Source organism: Curcuma longa, chromosome 12 (assembly GCF_044706935.1).
Source record: "Curcuma longa cultivar G26 ecotype Majalengka, Jawa Barat chromosome 12, ITB_CL_G26_1.1, whole genome shotgun sequence".
NCBI classification, from domain to species: domain Eukaryota; kingdom Viridiplantae; phylum Streptophyta; class Magnoliopsida; order Zingiberales; family Zingiberaceae; genus Curcuma; species Curcuma longa.
Window position 1 is genome coordinate 8333562 of NC_133872.1, and position 14401 is coordinate 8347962.

At 36.0% G+C, this 14401-nt stretch overlaps 1 protein-coding gene across 1 annotated transcript; it reads left to right on the forward strand.

The window, feature by feature from the left end:
* Positions 1-8788: 8788 nt before the first annotated feature.
* Positions 8789-9814, forward strand: LOC141843600 (FCS-Like Zinc finger 6-like). Its single transcript, XM_074731652.1, has 2 exons — positions 8789-9202; positions 9464-9814. The coding sequence occupies exons 1-2, from the start codon at positions 8862-8864 to the stop codon at positions 9618-9620; spliced, it is 498 nt and encodes a 165-aa protein (XP_074587753.1). The 5' UTR covers positions 8789-8861; the 3' UTR covers positions 9621-9814.
* The last annotated feature ends 4587 nt before the right edge of the window (positions 9815-14401 follow it).

A 14401-nucleotide genomic window follows, 5' to 3' on the forward strand; every position in this document is an offset into this window, starting at 1 on the left:
AAGGATCAACCAAGTACATAATCAAATGCAGCATCTATATACGGTCCATTACCTATATAATGCACATGATGCAAACATATGCATGAATGTAACTGCCACACTCGTCCCAATCACGTATATATGACGCTGGAGGTGTCCGACATCACATTGCTATAATTCCAGCCCTACAACAAAGTAGCCTGGTGACAAAAATAATAGGTAGCCCTGTATAACTACCTATAATGCACATAATGCAAGCATATGCATGAATGCAACTGTCACACTCGTCCCAGTCATATATATATGACACTAGGGGTGTCCGACATCACACTGTCATAATTCCAGCCCTACAACAAAGTAGTCTGGTGACAAAAACAATAGGTAGCCACGTATAACTACCTATGATGCACATAATGCAAGCATATATATGATGCAACTGTCACACTCATCCCAGTCACGTATCTATAATGCTGGAGGTATCCGACATCACACTACCATCAATCCAGCCCTACAACAAAGTAGTTTGTGTTGGGATGTATACCAGAATCCTAGCTGTGTAAATAAACATTCTAAAATAAGAATCACATTTGGTCAATATTTTGCATTTAGTTTTTATGCAAGTGTCCATTTAATCTATATTGTAGATAAACAAGGTGTGTGGAGTCACACACAGAAGACCATGTTATCAGTTCCTTATAGATTATAAACAGTGTTCACAACCAAGATGGATTGGACAAACCATTGGAGTGGTTGTAGTGTAATTTGGTCTTAGTCTGTCTTGACTATAAAATTACACTAGTACACTAAGTGTGTATTGAGCAGGACCATCTGAGGATTGTTCGATTTATACAGACTATATAATCGAACTAAACCTCTGTTACTATAGATGTACATACTCTTAATCCCGATATAATAACAAACACATGTGCTTAGTATATATTTCTTTAATTCATCAAAGGGTGAGATTTAGATCGATAGATCAAAATGCCCGATGAGTTGGGAAGTAGTATTATGTACATTGTGTGTTGTTGATTATAGAAGGAAACTGTGTCCTATAATCTAGGCTGATATGTCCCCTTGAGGAGCTCATAAAGATTATCATGTAAACCCTGCAGGTGGACCTTGTCTGCATGATAATAAGGTTGAGTGGTACTACTCTTGGATTAAAAATCGATTAAATATGAGTTGTCAGTAACTCATTTAATTGACAGACATACGATATCTTAAACACAGGAAGATTGATGTACTTATAGTAAGAAGGAGCCCATATTGTAATATGGGATTGGTGCGGTAGTACAATAATAACTCTCTAGTGGAATGAGTTATTATTGATGGACTTAAGCTGTGTGTTCGGAGAAGAACATGGGAAGCTTAAACCCATCGGGAGACCAAAACCAATTCCTCCTCTAGGTTCTTGTTGTAGCCTCTAGAAACCCTCAAGTCCACCTTGGAAGAATTCGTGAAGAAACCACCCATACAAGGAGGTGTAATCGATCAGCTGATCGATTACACACCTTGGTAATCGATTAGCTGATCGATTACCAAGACTTCGGGGAGATCGACTGGTAATCGATCACCTGATCGATTACCAGTGTTAATGAGAAAAAGTAGCGATGTTTAATCGATTAAAGCCTACGGTTCGAATTGGAAACTTCCGAAATTTTGCCAAAATCTCCAAATTGATTAATCTAAATCATACCATGTTTACGATTCAATCATACCATGTTTACGATTCAATCATACCATGTTTATGGCTCAAATTATACCATAAATATGGGATTGCTAGGCTATAAAAGAAGGGGTTGCAAAGGCTTTGGAGAATACAACTAAATCAAAGCTTTGGTGGCCGAGACTCTCTCGGAAGCCAACCTCTTCTTCTTCCTCTTCTTTCTCACAACGAGAAGGAGTTTGCTAGCCATCGGAAAGGAGAACTCTGGTGGAGAAAATTCTCGAAGGATCGTTGCCCACACAACGTTCGAGAAGGGGAGAGGGATACAGCAGAAGATCGAGAGGTCATCTACATCCTTCGCAACAGTCCGAAGAAAGGTATAATTTAATGTTTCCACGTTAATTAAATTATGCTTTTCATATTGGATCCTATAAACCAAACACAAGAGCCCAATGATCTAAATGTGTCGATCAAACTCCATTTGATCGACTATGAGGGCAACTTGAGATCGTTTCCAAGAAATTTTTGTTCTGCAAGAATTTACCGGAACGATTTTTCAAGACTTTCCCATCAGTTTGGTGACAAAACCATATATCTTAATTGCTAGATAACAATCGTCATGATGTTATGATCAAGTCAATAATAACCAAGACCAACATGCATAGATAATAGATCACATAGATAACCAAGGTTCATACGAGCAACGGTATAACTAAGGTATAGAGGTTCATCAAGTCAACCAAATTAAGGACAAGCAAGGAACAACCAAGAGTATAATTAAGGTATCAACAATAAATAGGGATATGACCAAGGTATTAAACTAATAATAACAGAAGGATAGCATGCACTAGAAAAGAAATAACCTGTACTGACCAAGTACAGGGATTACCCACAAGCAAGTATAGGAATATGATCAATAGACTAATCAATAATAGAAAACATGCACTGGAAAGGAAATAGATCTGTATTGACCAAATACAGAGATTACCCACTTGATTGATGAATCGTCGAAATAAGACCTCCTTTGAATAACAGGATCTACAAATCAAAGTCCTGTAATTTACAACATCTTTTAATTACAATATTATATTAAATTTTCAACAAGTAAACCCTAGTCGATTCTAAAGTTAATCTAATCCAATATGTTAATACATTATTTTTCTTATTAGTCAATCTACTAACTTAACTAGATTATTGATTAATTATTCAATCCAATGTATAATTTATGAATTCATTAATTATACTCTGGTTAATTAAGTAACTTTAATTAATTTCGTTGACAAATTAATTACCCTTTTAAATCGATTAACATCCATTACTTGATTAACCTTAATTAGTGAATCAATTAATTTGATCACATTAATTAATCTACTTATCTCCATTACTAAGTTAGATGAACAATCTTAATTAACCTACTAATTAATCAACTACCATTAATCACTAATTACTCAGTCCACCTTAATTAATCATTCAAACTGGTCCCCGGGGCAATGGTGCAACGGTAGGACATCCGGATTGTAACCTAGGGACCTGCGGTTCGATCCCCAACTACGGCGTATTTGCAGGAATTTTCCTCCAAATGGGGAACGCAATCAAAGGATGTTGGGCATCTGGATTGACCGCTGTATGCGCTTCCCGATTTACCCTGGTGGTCGGTGGGAAACTTCCGTGGGACCGGATCGACCACCCCCAGAGATGTGGCTACTGGGATTATCATTTTTTTTTAATCAATCAAACTGATTAATTAAACCGAATTAATTATAACTACTCTATTTATCATTAAATTGATTACTATATAATTAGATCGATTGATAATCTAATTAAATTAGATTAATTATCTTACTTAATCAGATATTGTTGTTAAATCAACCAACCTTAGTTAAATAGCTAACTTTAATCCTATTAATCAATTAATGCCCTTTACCGAAGTGTTGGTTGGCGACCGGCGACAGAGACGCGGCAGCAAGGCGTCGGCCTTGCTTATGGCGGGGGCGTCTTCTTCCCACAACAATAGAGGCAGCCTCGGATCGTAGCAGGGGCGCGAGGGAGAGGAGGCGGCGGTGAAGGGACAAGCAGCGGCTGGCCTTTTCTCCTTGCATCGGCGGCTCGGGCGGTGTCTCCCTGCAGAGGCGGAGGCGTCGGTCCGAAGAAGGGTGACGCCTAGCCTTGTCGCTTTCCACAGTGGCGGCTACATGGCAGTGGGCGAAGAAGGGAAGGAGGATCGGGCAGGGTGCGGAGGAAGAAGAAGAGAAGAGGAGCCGGGGTTAGGGCTGCTCGCACGGCCCTTTTTAAGGGCGTTTTCCCAATGTTTGCGCCGGCAGACCCGGGCGGCGGCGGGCCGGGCGCGGTCGCGCGGACGCGATCTCGCGGGTCGCGGAAGAGAATGAGCGGCAGGTTAGTTACAGGGAGGAGTGTACAGTAACTGGGTTAAAACTTGGGTTTAATGGGCTAATTCAGTTTAAAACCTAGGATTTATTATAACAGTCGAACCGATTATTATAGTAAATCGGTTTAAATCTTGGTTCATTCGGTTTACTCATCAAACTAACTCTGATTTGATTCAAATTAGTTTTGTTAGATTCGTCTTCGCAAGACGAATCTTTTCATCTATTTTATCTTATCAAAACCTCTTCCAACATGAACCAAATCAAGTTGGTTCAATAATTGGTTCAATCTTAATTGGTTTGTTTTGTTCACTAACCAAACGATCTCTGATTTGATCCAATTTGGTTTCGTTGATTTTGTCTTTGCAAGACGAGTCCCATTCTCCCGTATCTTATATTTAATAACCTAATGGATTTCTATTTTTATGATTTACAAGTTTAATCTAATTGTCTTATTAAATAAATTAGGGTTTAATTAATTAAACCTAATCCACTCTAGGTTTAACATAATTAGCCTTCCTAATGTTCCCTCAAACTCCTAAAATTAAGGTTAATTTTATTTATAAATTACCCTCAAATTTTTGGTATTTTACAGTCTATGTCCTCGAAGAGCCTTTTTCCTCGACTAGTTGATGATATGATATCGAACTAAATGTTGGCTCATCTAAAACATACGACTGATTCTGAGCTTCCGAGTTACATCATGCTAGCCTCATGCCTCCTGAACTACAAAAATAACATAAGCATATGGATGCTTATACAATTGTTTATCATCTTCGTGAGCTATTTGATGAGCAAGCTAGATTCAAACGGTTCGAGATCATTAAACTTCTCTTTCACTCAAAAATATAGGAGGGTTCATTTGCGGTGAAATATGTACTAAAGATAAATAGCTACATTAAGCAATTGAGATCACTTAAATTTGTGATGGATCATGAATTAAGTATTGACTTAATTCTATACAGTTTGCTTGATAGCTATTCGTAGTTTGTAACGAACTATCAGATGAACCATCTAAAATCCACAATTCCAGAGTTGATAATCAACATGTTTAAGATAGTGGAGCTATATGTTAAGAAAGAATAGGAAGTTGTGATATTTTTTGACATTTCGAAGAAATATTCTAAGAAGAGAAAGTCAAAAGATCAAGGCAAAAAAAATTTTTAAAAAGAAGAACTGACATCAAAGAGACCATGACACCATTGTGGCAATACAGGACACTAGTAAGGAAACTGCTAGATTTATTTTGAGTCCGTAAAGAAGAAGACATTCGATGCCCCATCTGCTTCAGGTATCTCATTATTGAATGTCATATTATTTCCTCTAACACTTGGATATTGGATACTGAGTATGACTCACATATATGTAATGATATACATGAGCTAAAGATTAATACAAGACTGGTCAAGGGAAATTCAAATTTGCGAGTTAGTAATGAATCCAATTTCAATTGTAATGAACCCAATTTCACATGTCTTACATTCTTGTAAGCATACATAAAGTCCCCGAGGCAATGGTGCAACGGTAGGACATCCGGGTTGTGACCCAGGGACCCGCGATTCGATCCCTAGCTACGGCGTATTTGCAAGAATTTTCTTCCAAATGGGGAACGCAATCAAAGGATACTAGGCATCTGGATTGGCCGCCGTATGCGCTTCCCGATTTACCCTGATGGTCAGTGGGAAACTTCCGTGGGACCGAGCCGACCACCCCAGGGATTGAGTCCACGAGACTGACTGGGATTTATCATTTTTTTTGTAAGCCTACATAAAGCTTGTGATTGAGCTTAACCACCTATTACAATGAGGAACCTATTGCCCATTTGTCAAAGGCTTCCTACAAGTTATTAAAGAGTCTAAGTTCCTACCTTGTTACACACATTATCCCTAATGACCCTACCAAAAGTGTGAACCCCAAATATTACAATCACTCATATTCTCTCACAACTTACATAGCTTTGGGTCTTCAACTTCACATCAGCCATCAATGATGTTGCCTACCAAAGGCTCAAACTCAAGATTATATTTTCCTCATAATCTTGGATGGGTCTCTTGCTCCCCAAAGGCTTCAACCTTTTGATATTTTTATGTTGGCTTTGAATTCACCTCACATAGGCCCTCAATACCTTTGATACACAAAGCCCTCTAATGTTGCTCTAATGTTCAATCTTTTGTTGTTCACCTGCGAAGTCCAACTCATATCGGCCTGCCTATGAGTTCGCCACATTACAAGTTGTCAACAATCAAACTAGCAATCACTTCTTGCTCGCCATCTTAAAGTCGACCTCTCGAGGAGTTTTTGGTCTTTCAGATGTCTCGTACCATCTTGCATGGATCACCTTAGACTTGATCTTGAAGTAGATTTTCAAGCCTCAACTATAACCATCCAACTAACTTAATTGTGTCAAATCATGCATCACAACAATTTCAACACATCAAGTCATGAACTTTACTGGTTTTCATGTGCAGTTTGTCAAGTCCAAGTCCTTGATACACACATTAGAAACACAAGATACATGTCAATTAAATCATTGCCAAATATATCAAAACAACCTAATCAAATCGGATCACTCGAGAACATTATTGCACCAACAACATTGATCAATAATTAAATATTTATTATCCTAGTCAACAAATTAAATAATTTAGATTTAATTATGTTGATTAATAGAGAATTTAATTAGAACAATTTAAGTGCTAATTTATTCAATTAAATATGAAAGAATAATTGTACAATTAAGAGATAATTTGTGCACTAGTAACATTAAAAATTAATTAAATTTAAATTTATTTTATCTTAGATTAATTTTGGAAAATTTGTACAAATTAATTTGAACTAGAAAATAATTTTATAAAAATTGCAAAAGTATTAAATTAAAAGATTTATATACTTTTTGATATCTCCAAAATCAATCAAATAATTTGTCGAGAATAATTGAGATTATATATTAATCTTTATAATTAATTAAAGATTAGATTTCTAAGAGGATTTTAATATCTAATTAGAAACTTTAGCAGTATCTCTTTCTCTCTTGACTAAGAGTTTAATTAAATAAAATATATTTGTTTGAGCAATAGTCTACTAAATAGCATGAAAACTGACTGATAGCTTGAGTGGAAGGTTTTCCTAGTTAATTGGTCTTATAGCCATTATCATTCAATCAATCATGTAATTAAAACAAAAAATGATGTCAGGTTAACTAATAAAATCAAGATTTTTAAAGAATATTTTGATGTTTATTTTGTCAAATATTTTGGAGGATTTTCAAATTAGTATGAATTATTAAGGCTAAAAATTAAAGGGCAAAAGTCAAAGGGGTATTTTTTTTATTGGAATCATAAAAAAGGTGCCCTTATTTATTTATGATCAAAACAGTATTTCATTCCGCCTCAATCTATTTTTATTTTCAAAAACACTTTTATTTTTGATGATGTTGTAACATGAGATTATAACTATTACACAATCATAACAATTATGATCATGTTGCAACTATTATATAATAGAGGTAGTTATGATCTCATAGTTATTAATAATATAATATCGATTAATATTAATTATAAATAAATTATCTAGTGTTGACTAGATATATAGTGTTTATATTGTAATAATTTTGAACAGTACTATTATAATATAGTATTATTAATGTTGATCATAATTGAAATATTGATGTTGTAATAATTATAATCTCATAACTACTACACCAACATTAAAAATAAAATATTTTTAAAATTAAAAATATGTTGAGGCAGGACTGATAATAAGGGCATCCACAATAGGGGGTATTTGGGGAGATATTTGGAGAAATATCCGGTGATTTCAAATATTTGGAGATATTTGATGGAGTATTTGAAATCACCGGATTAAGAGTTATACCCGGTGATTTCAAATACTTTATTATAAAAAATATATATATATATATATATTAATTAAAAATAAATAAAAACGAATTAAAAGTAAAAAAAACAAAAAAGACCATGGTGGTCGATCACATGATCGACCACCATGGTGGTGGTCGACCAGTGGTCGACCACCAGATTTATTTTTTTAAATGAGAATGTGATGTGGACATGGGACCCACAAATATTCGATTGAAATATTTTTGATCATTGTGGATGCCCTAAGTGAAAAAGAGACATTCATGTACGACTCAAATGAAAAAGAATGGTCTTTTAATTTTTATCCAAAATTAAAAGGGAACTCTGTATTATTATATTAATATTATTTTTTAAAAATTAAAATAACTTATGGTATAATTGCTTCTAACAGTTAAGACATAATAATTTTAATTAAATTAAAATATATATATTTTGATGTAAGAGTTTTTTTTAGATGTGAATATATATATAGAGTTTTGCTACCATTCTCGTACGCTCTTGTGCGTTCCCATCTGATCCAGTCCTACTCTAGCTGTTGCCGCATCGCCGTCCGACCACCGTCGACCTCCGCATCACGCCTGATGGACACGCAGCTCGCCGGCACACAGTCCGGCGTCGGATTCTGGTCGGAAAGTGGTCGGAATCCGACGAATTCGGTCGGAATTGGCGCTCGGCACTAGCAGGCGATTCCGATCAAATCACGGCCGATTTTCGATCAAATTCCGACCGAGGAAGGATCGTCGGCTAGCATTTTTTGTATATATATATATATATCCGAAGATTGACGCATCGGACGGTCGAAATTCGTCCACTACTCGAATCACCTCTTCTTATAGTTCATACAATCCATACTACTTCCCTCCAGTCTCGTCCTTCCCTAATAAATCTCCCCCTCTTCTCCGCCGCTGGCAGTTGCGTCGGATCGGAGAGGAGCTGGAAGTTTGAGACGAAGCGATGGTGCTCGGGAGGCGGCAGTCCATGCGGCGGACAACCAGCATGACCCAGTTCGCCGTCGACTTCGTCGTCTCCGACGCCGAGGTCACACAGACGCATCCCGAGCAGGATAATCTCGCAGGACTCCGCCACCGCCTCCCCTTACAGAATAGATCCGCCGGAGCCGCGGATTGGATGGAGGCGATCTACCAGGGGAGCGCTAACTTGGCACCGTCGCCGCGGGGAATGGGGCACCGCAGGAGTTCCGCAGACTTCGCCGTGGTGGAAGCCGCGCGATTTCTCGCGGAATGTGGCCTCTGCAACCGCCGCCTTGTCCTCGGCAGGGATATCTTCATGTACAGGTACTGCTGCTGCTTCTTCCTGCTGGTTCATGAATTTTGGCCTGCAAAATCCCTTTTTTTCATTTGTTGCTGCTTCTCTTGGCTGCTTTCCCTGGTTGACTAATTTTTTGTGGGTTTGAGTATGATCTGGATGATGTTTTTCGGTGAAAACTCGAGGGCTCTATTGATGTTAAGCTAAATTCATCCCGTCGTGTTGTTAACAAGATGAATTATCCCTCACGCATGAGAAATTTGATTTCTTGTCCCCTTCTGTTTTCACAGGGGTGAAGCATTTTGCAGCTTTGAGTGCCGACATCAACACATGAAACCTGATGAACGCAATGACAATTGCTCTCTGGCCTCCATCAAGGACAGCGGTGCATCTGCAACCAATGGCGACAAGCAATCTGGTAACGGGGAGACCCTTGCCGCTGTCTAAGATTTATTAATCAAATCATCATGGAGTTAAGATCTCATAATGTTGTGAATGCTAAAAGACAAGACCAGACTATATAAATCTACTTGGTCTGAACAGCCAAGTTATTATTTGGCAGGAGAAACCTTGTTGTAAGCACTATGATGCTAATCCATCCCTATCTTTCTGGTTCCATCCAAAAATAAAATTCTGCTTTCGCAATGAATCGAAAATGAATTCTGATGAGTTCATTGTCATAAATGTTTATCAAGTTAATGACTTGTTTCTCTCATAAATCATTTAACCATGAGGCTCCCTTTCTCTTTGTTTTCGTTCTTGCAGAAGATCAAAAAGTGTTCTAGTTTGGCTTTTCTCTCAAGTCGGAATCATGAATGCGTCAAATGATTCCCATCATTTTTCAATGATTGTTCCACACACTCTTAAAGCATCACAAAATTGTATGAACCAGTGTTACTGAAGCAGAAAGTCACATTAACTGATATAGACATTAGGATATATGAATCATTGCAATTCTTTTGCTAGATGATGCAGCTAAAGATCCATAGATTTTATATCCTGACAAACTGCATCAAGTAAGTAAAGAATAAAATGATTTATATTCAGAAATATCATCATTATCATCAAAAAAGTTGGGATCTTATGATCTGATAATGTTCCCATGTGATAAAAGTTTTGGCTGATATTGATGTCTTCTTAAGTGGTAGAAAAAACTTCAAATGATATTGTCAAAAAGGTAACTGATGTGGTTGGACTAGAATTAATGTTCTTCCATTCTATCAATTCCTTGGCTCACATCCAAGGGGAACAGGAATATGATTGTGGAGTTTGTATCAGCTTCATGGAGTTGGATTCACCTCATTATTGTTGTTTTGGTGGAGGAAATAATTGTTCAATGCAATCATGTGGCTGCACAGGTGCCAATTGTTTTAACACAATCCATCGACTCCACTGCTTCAGCATCACTTATCCTTGCTCTGTGAATTTGAGGTCAGTCTTTTTTTTTCTCATCTGTCAATTCAAACTATTGCTTGTTTCATTAACCTTGATTTCACTGATTTCTTTTGAAGGTGTCGACATGATTCTTGGTGAGGATCTCTGTATTCCATGTGAATTTGTATTCTGATTTCTCTTCTGATCAGTTCACTTCATAATGAGTGACTTCTTGACCAAAAAAAAAAAATCCAACTCTGCAGTGTTCTTATTACAATATAGAAAGAATCTAGATTGAGAAAATCTAGTTATTTTTGTTCTCCTAAGTGTAGTAAGATCTAGCTAAGCAGGGTTGCATATTGCAAGTAGGCATTAAATTAAAATAACTAGCTAACTAAAAAACTCCAATTTGCTCATTAACTTTGAGAGAAAGGAGCCGAACTATAGAGTGCTTCTAAAGTTATATACATTAAAGCCATTTTACTTATCCTGAATTTGATAAATATTACATAAATGGATGAATTGTTATCCATTTTGAATTCAAAGCTATGTTAGCTGATATGTAATGGTAGAATTAGTTGAAATTCTGCTGTCAGGAAAGTTTAATGAACTCTAGATAAAACTCAAATCCTCATGCTCTAAGATTTCATTAATATTATTGTTCGTACTTCATGGATTTATTAAAGCCATTTGCTCATTGAGTAGTACAAATGCAATGGCAGCTCATTTGGAGAGAATCCCTTCATTGGTTGATCTTCAAGTCAGGTATTCATTTCCCCTAATCCTAAACAATTAATGCATGAAAAATACATTCTCAACTCATTGAAAGTCAACTCCTAGACAATAAAAGCCAATATTGTTTACTTCTTTTCAACACTGTTCATTCTAATTTTTAATTTTTGTTTTGTACCCTTGATGACAAGATTTAGAAGCTGTGAGCTGTTCACTGCCCAAGTTTACAAGGAAATAAGGTTTTAGTTTATTGCTTATAATAATTGAAACAGAACAAAACTAAATAAAGTAGAATAAAATGAAATAAACATAGAGTGGTTGATAGAGGAGGAGTTCCACATGCTTTGGAGGTATTAGAGAATCTGAAGATACAAAGAATTGTGCATTTGAGAAGAATTTCATTGAAGAAATGATTGGAAAATAAAGGATTACAGTTAATATTATTATCTTTACTGATTTGAAATTAATATAAACTAACTTTTTATTGAGAATTTTAATCTTGAAAAGTACTTAAATTTTTTTGAGAATATAAAATATTATTGCACATGTATGTATCTTGAAAAGTACTTAATTTTTTGAATCGATTAATCTTGAAGATGACCGATTTGGTCCCACAGAAGTTTTCCATCGACCATCAAAGTTAATCCGTGAAGTGCTCGAGTTGGGGCCATCAATAATCGACCTTCATGATGACTCATCGCTGTAGAGTACTATGCTCCATTTGAGTATCAGAATCGTGGACTGTAACACGATTGTTCTGCCAAGTGATAGCTCAATCCACCCAATAGGTGATTGTACTTTGTGCTATTTCTTATAATTGTTTTCCACCAAACAAAGTATGTACATGTTCTAGTCGAGAATCGAATTGTGATGCTCTAAAGAATCCATCAATAATACTATTATTGTACCGTGCCTCGAGGGACTAATGTAGAGTGGAGATCCAATGTGAAGGGAGATGGATCAAACTTTATATATGCTTTTTTTTTGGCAAACTACAGCTGGATTTATGTAATGCGAGATGGATCAAACTTTATATATGCATTTTTTTGTTGTGTGCAAACTATAGCTGGATTTATGTAATGCAAATTGTTCTTAATAAAATAGAGATTAGTTCAAAAGCATGGACCACCTATCTGTTATACTGCAATTAGGCACTTATATTTGAAAGATTAGCTTATGGTAGCATGGTTTTGCTGGTAAACAAAGCTTAAATAATTATTTAAAGCACAAGTAATTACTAAAACTACATATTATAATACACTTCAGCATAAGGTGGAATCCGCCACCCCAACAGTCCCACACGGTCGATCTCATGGTCATCTGTGAGGAGGTAAATCGAGAAGTTGCAGTTGGTCATGACGGAGAAGGATATTGCTTCAGCTTCTTCGAAATTTGATCCTTGCCCACTTCAGCAACTCTGCTCCGTCATAATCAACTCAACTATATCCCAGAGCTACATATTATAATACACGCACAATGCATTGGTATATTTTGTCAAGAAAATCTGAAAATAATCAATATAAAAATACAAAAATTAAAAAATATATAATTCAGAATTTGTTCACTGAAGGAATACTGAATAATGCATATATTTTATTACAAAAAAGTAAATATGTTCTTTAATATGATACTGATATATCAAATCCATACATGAGGAATATTACTGTTAATAGATGATAAAGTATAAGTCATCTCGTCAAGCAATTGTTCTCTATACATGAGAATTAGGAATAAATCTTGGCTTATTCAAATGTGCATCCAAATGGTATTCAGGATATTATTGATGTAATCATATCCAAGCGATCGAGTTTAATCAACTAATTTTGATGTTTGAGAAAAGGGTTTTAAGTATGCTAATATTTAGTTGTTGATAAAGTTTATCAACTGTGTAGGTGTGAATTACTTGATGAGTTATTACGGGTGCAATAGATCCAAAAGTCAAAGTAGATTAATATTTATTAGATATTTAGCAACCAAAGAAGTTCCGTAGGTGTTGATAGAAAAAGAGTCAAGTAGGTTAAGAGTGAATAAATACTAGGCGGTGGAAAGTTCAAGTAGATGTGACTAAATACTTGGTGGTTGGAAGTCTTAATAAGTTAAAGATAACCAAATATTCATTAGATGTGAAAGACTCAAAGGTGAGGACTCTTGCTAGAAGAAGATTCGAAAGCAGGCCTTCTTGGCAAACAAAGAACACTTGAAGGTGAGGCCCCTTAGCAAATAAACTCTAATTGAATTGTGAGGTACAAGTGGTATATATTTTCGATTTCGAATAAATTTTAATAAAGGTGAGGACTCAACTATAGTTTGGTTGTAGTTGATGATCTGTTGAACTGAAAGTTAGTTGATTGTTGTGATAAGTCGACTAGAGAGTTAGCTCAAGAGGTTCTTCTTGAAAATAAAAAATTTTTGTTTGGAGTTGAGTCAATGAACATGAATTCAACTAAAGACTTTCCTTAGGAAAAAAATTGTGGCTCTCTATTTGAAAGTCAACTAGGGAAGTTGACTTGATCCTTGACGAAAGCTAGAATAAGATTGTTGCTCTGATAGAAGAAGACATTAACTATAAGATGACTTTACATGATTAAATAGGTTAGTTGATAGGAATCTGTATCTATTAGCAAGTAGAAGTATGACACAATTATGAAATCAATCAATTGAAAAATGCAAGAGTCGACTAGAATTGTGCAGAGAAGTTGTTATGATGCTAAATTGAAACCAACTTGGAAGTGGGCCAAAGGGAGCCCCTGAAGACTACTAAAACTACTTGCATTCTACATTGGACATTTTACCAAGGGCACACATAGATTTCAGAAATTACCGAAAGAAGCATCACACTTTGATATTTATCAAAGAGCACACTTCTTTTCCAAACTATCCCTTTCATTAAGTAGTTCTCTCTTGTGCCAATAATAGCGGTGACCTGGCCGATTGCACGACTAGGGAGGCCTTTGGTCACGTAACCCGGATGGTCGTGTTGCTAGTACATGAGAGAATTTGTTTATATATTTTTATATATTTTTTTAATAAAAGGGATATTTTGAGAAAGAAGTGTGCCCTTCGGTAAATACCAAAGTGCATGTAGTGTGTCCTTTGATAATTTTCAAAACCTATGTGCGTCT

Excerpts from the sequence above, each read along its gene's own strand:
- LOC141843600 (XM_074731652.1), top strand. The coding sequence starts at position 8,862 with ATGGTGCTCGGGAGGCGGCAGTCCATGCGGCGGACAACCAGCATGACC. Across the intron at positions 9,203-9,463 it reads AGGGATATCTTCATGTACAG|GGGTGAAGCATTTTGCAGCT; the intron begins GTACTGCTGCTG and ends CTGTTTTCACAG.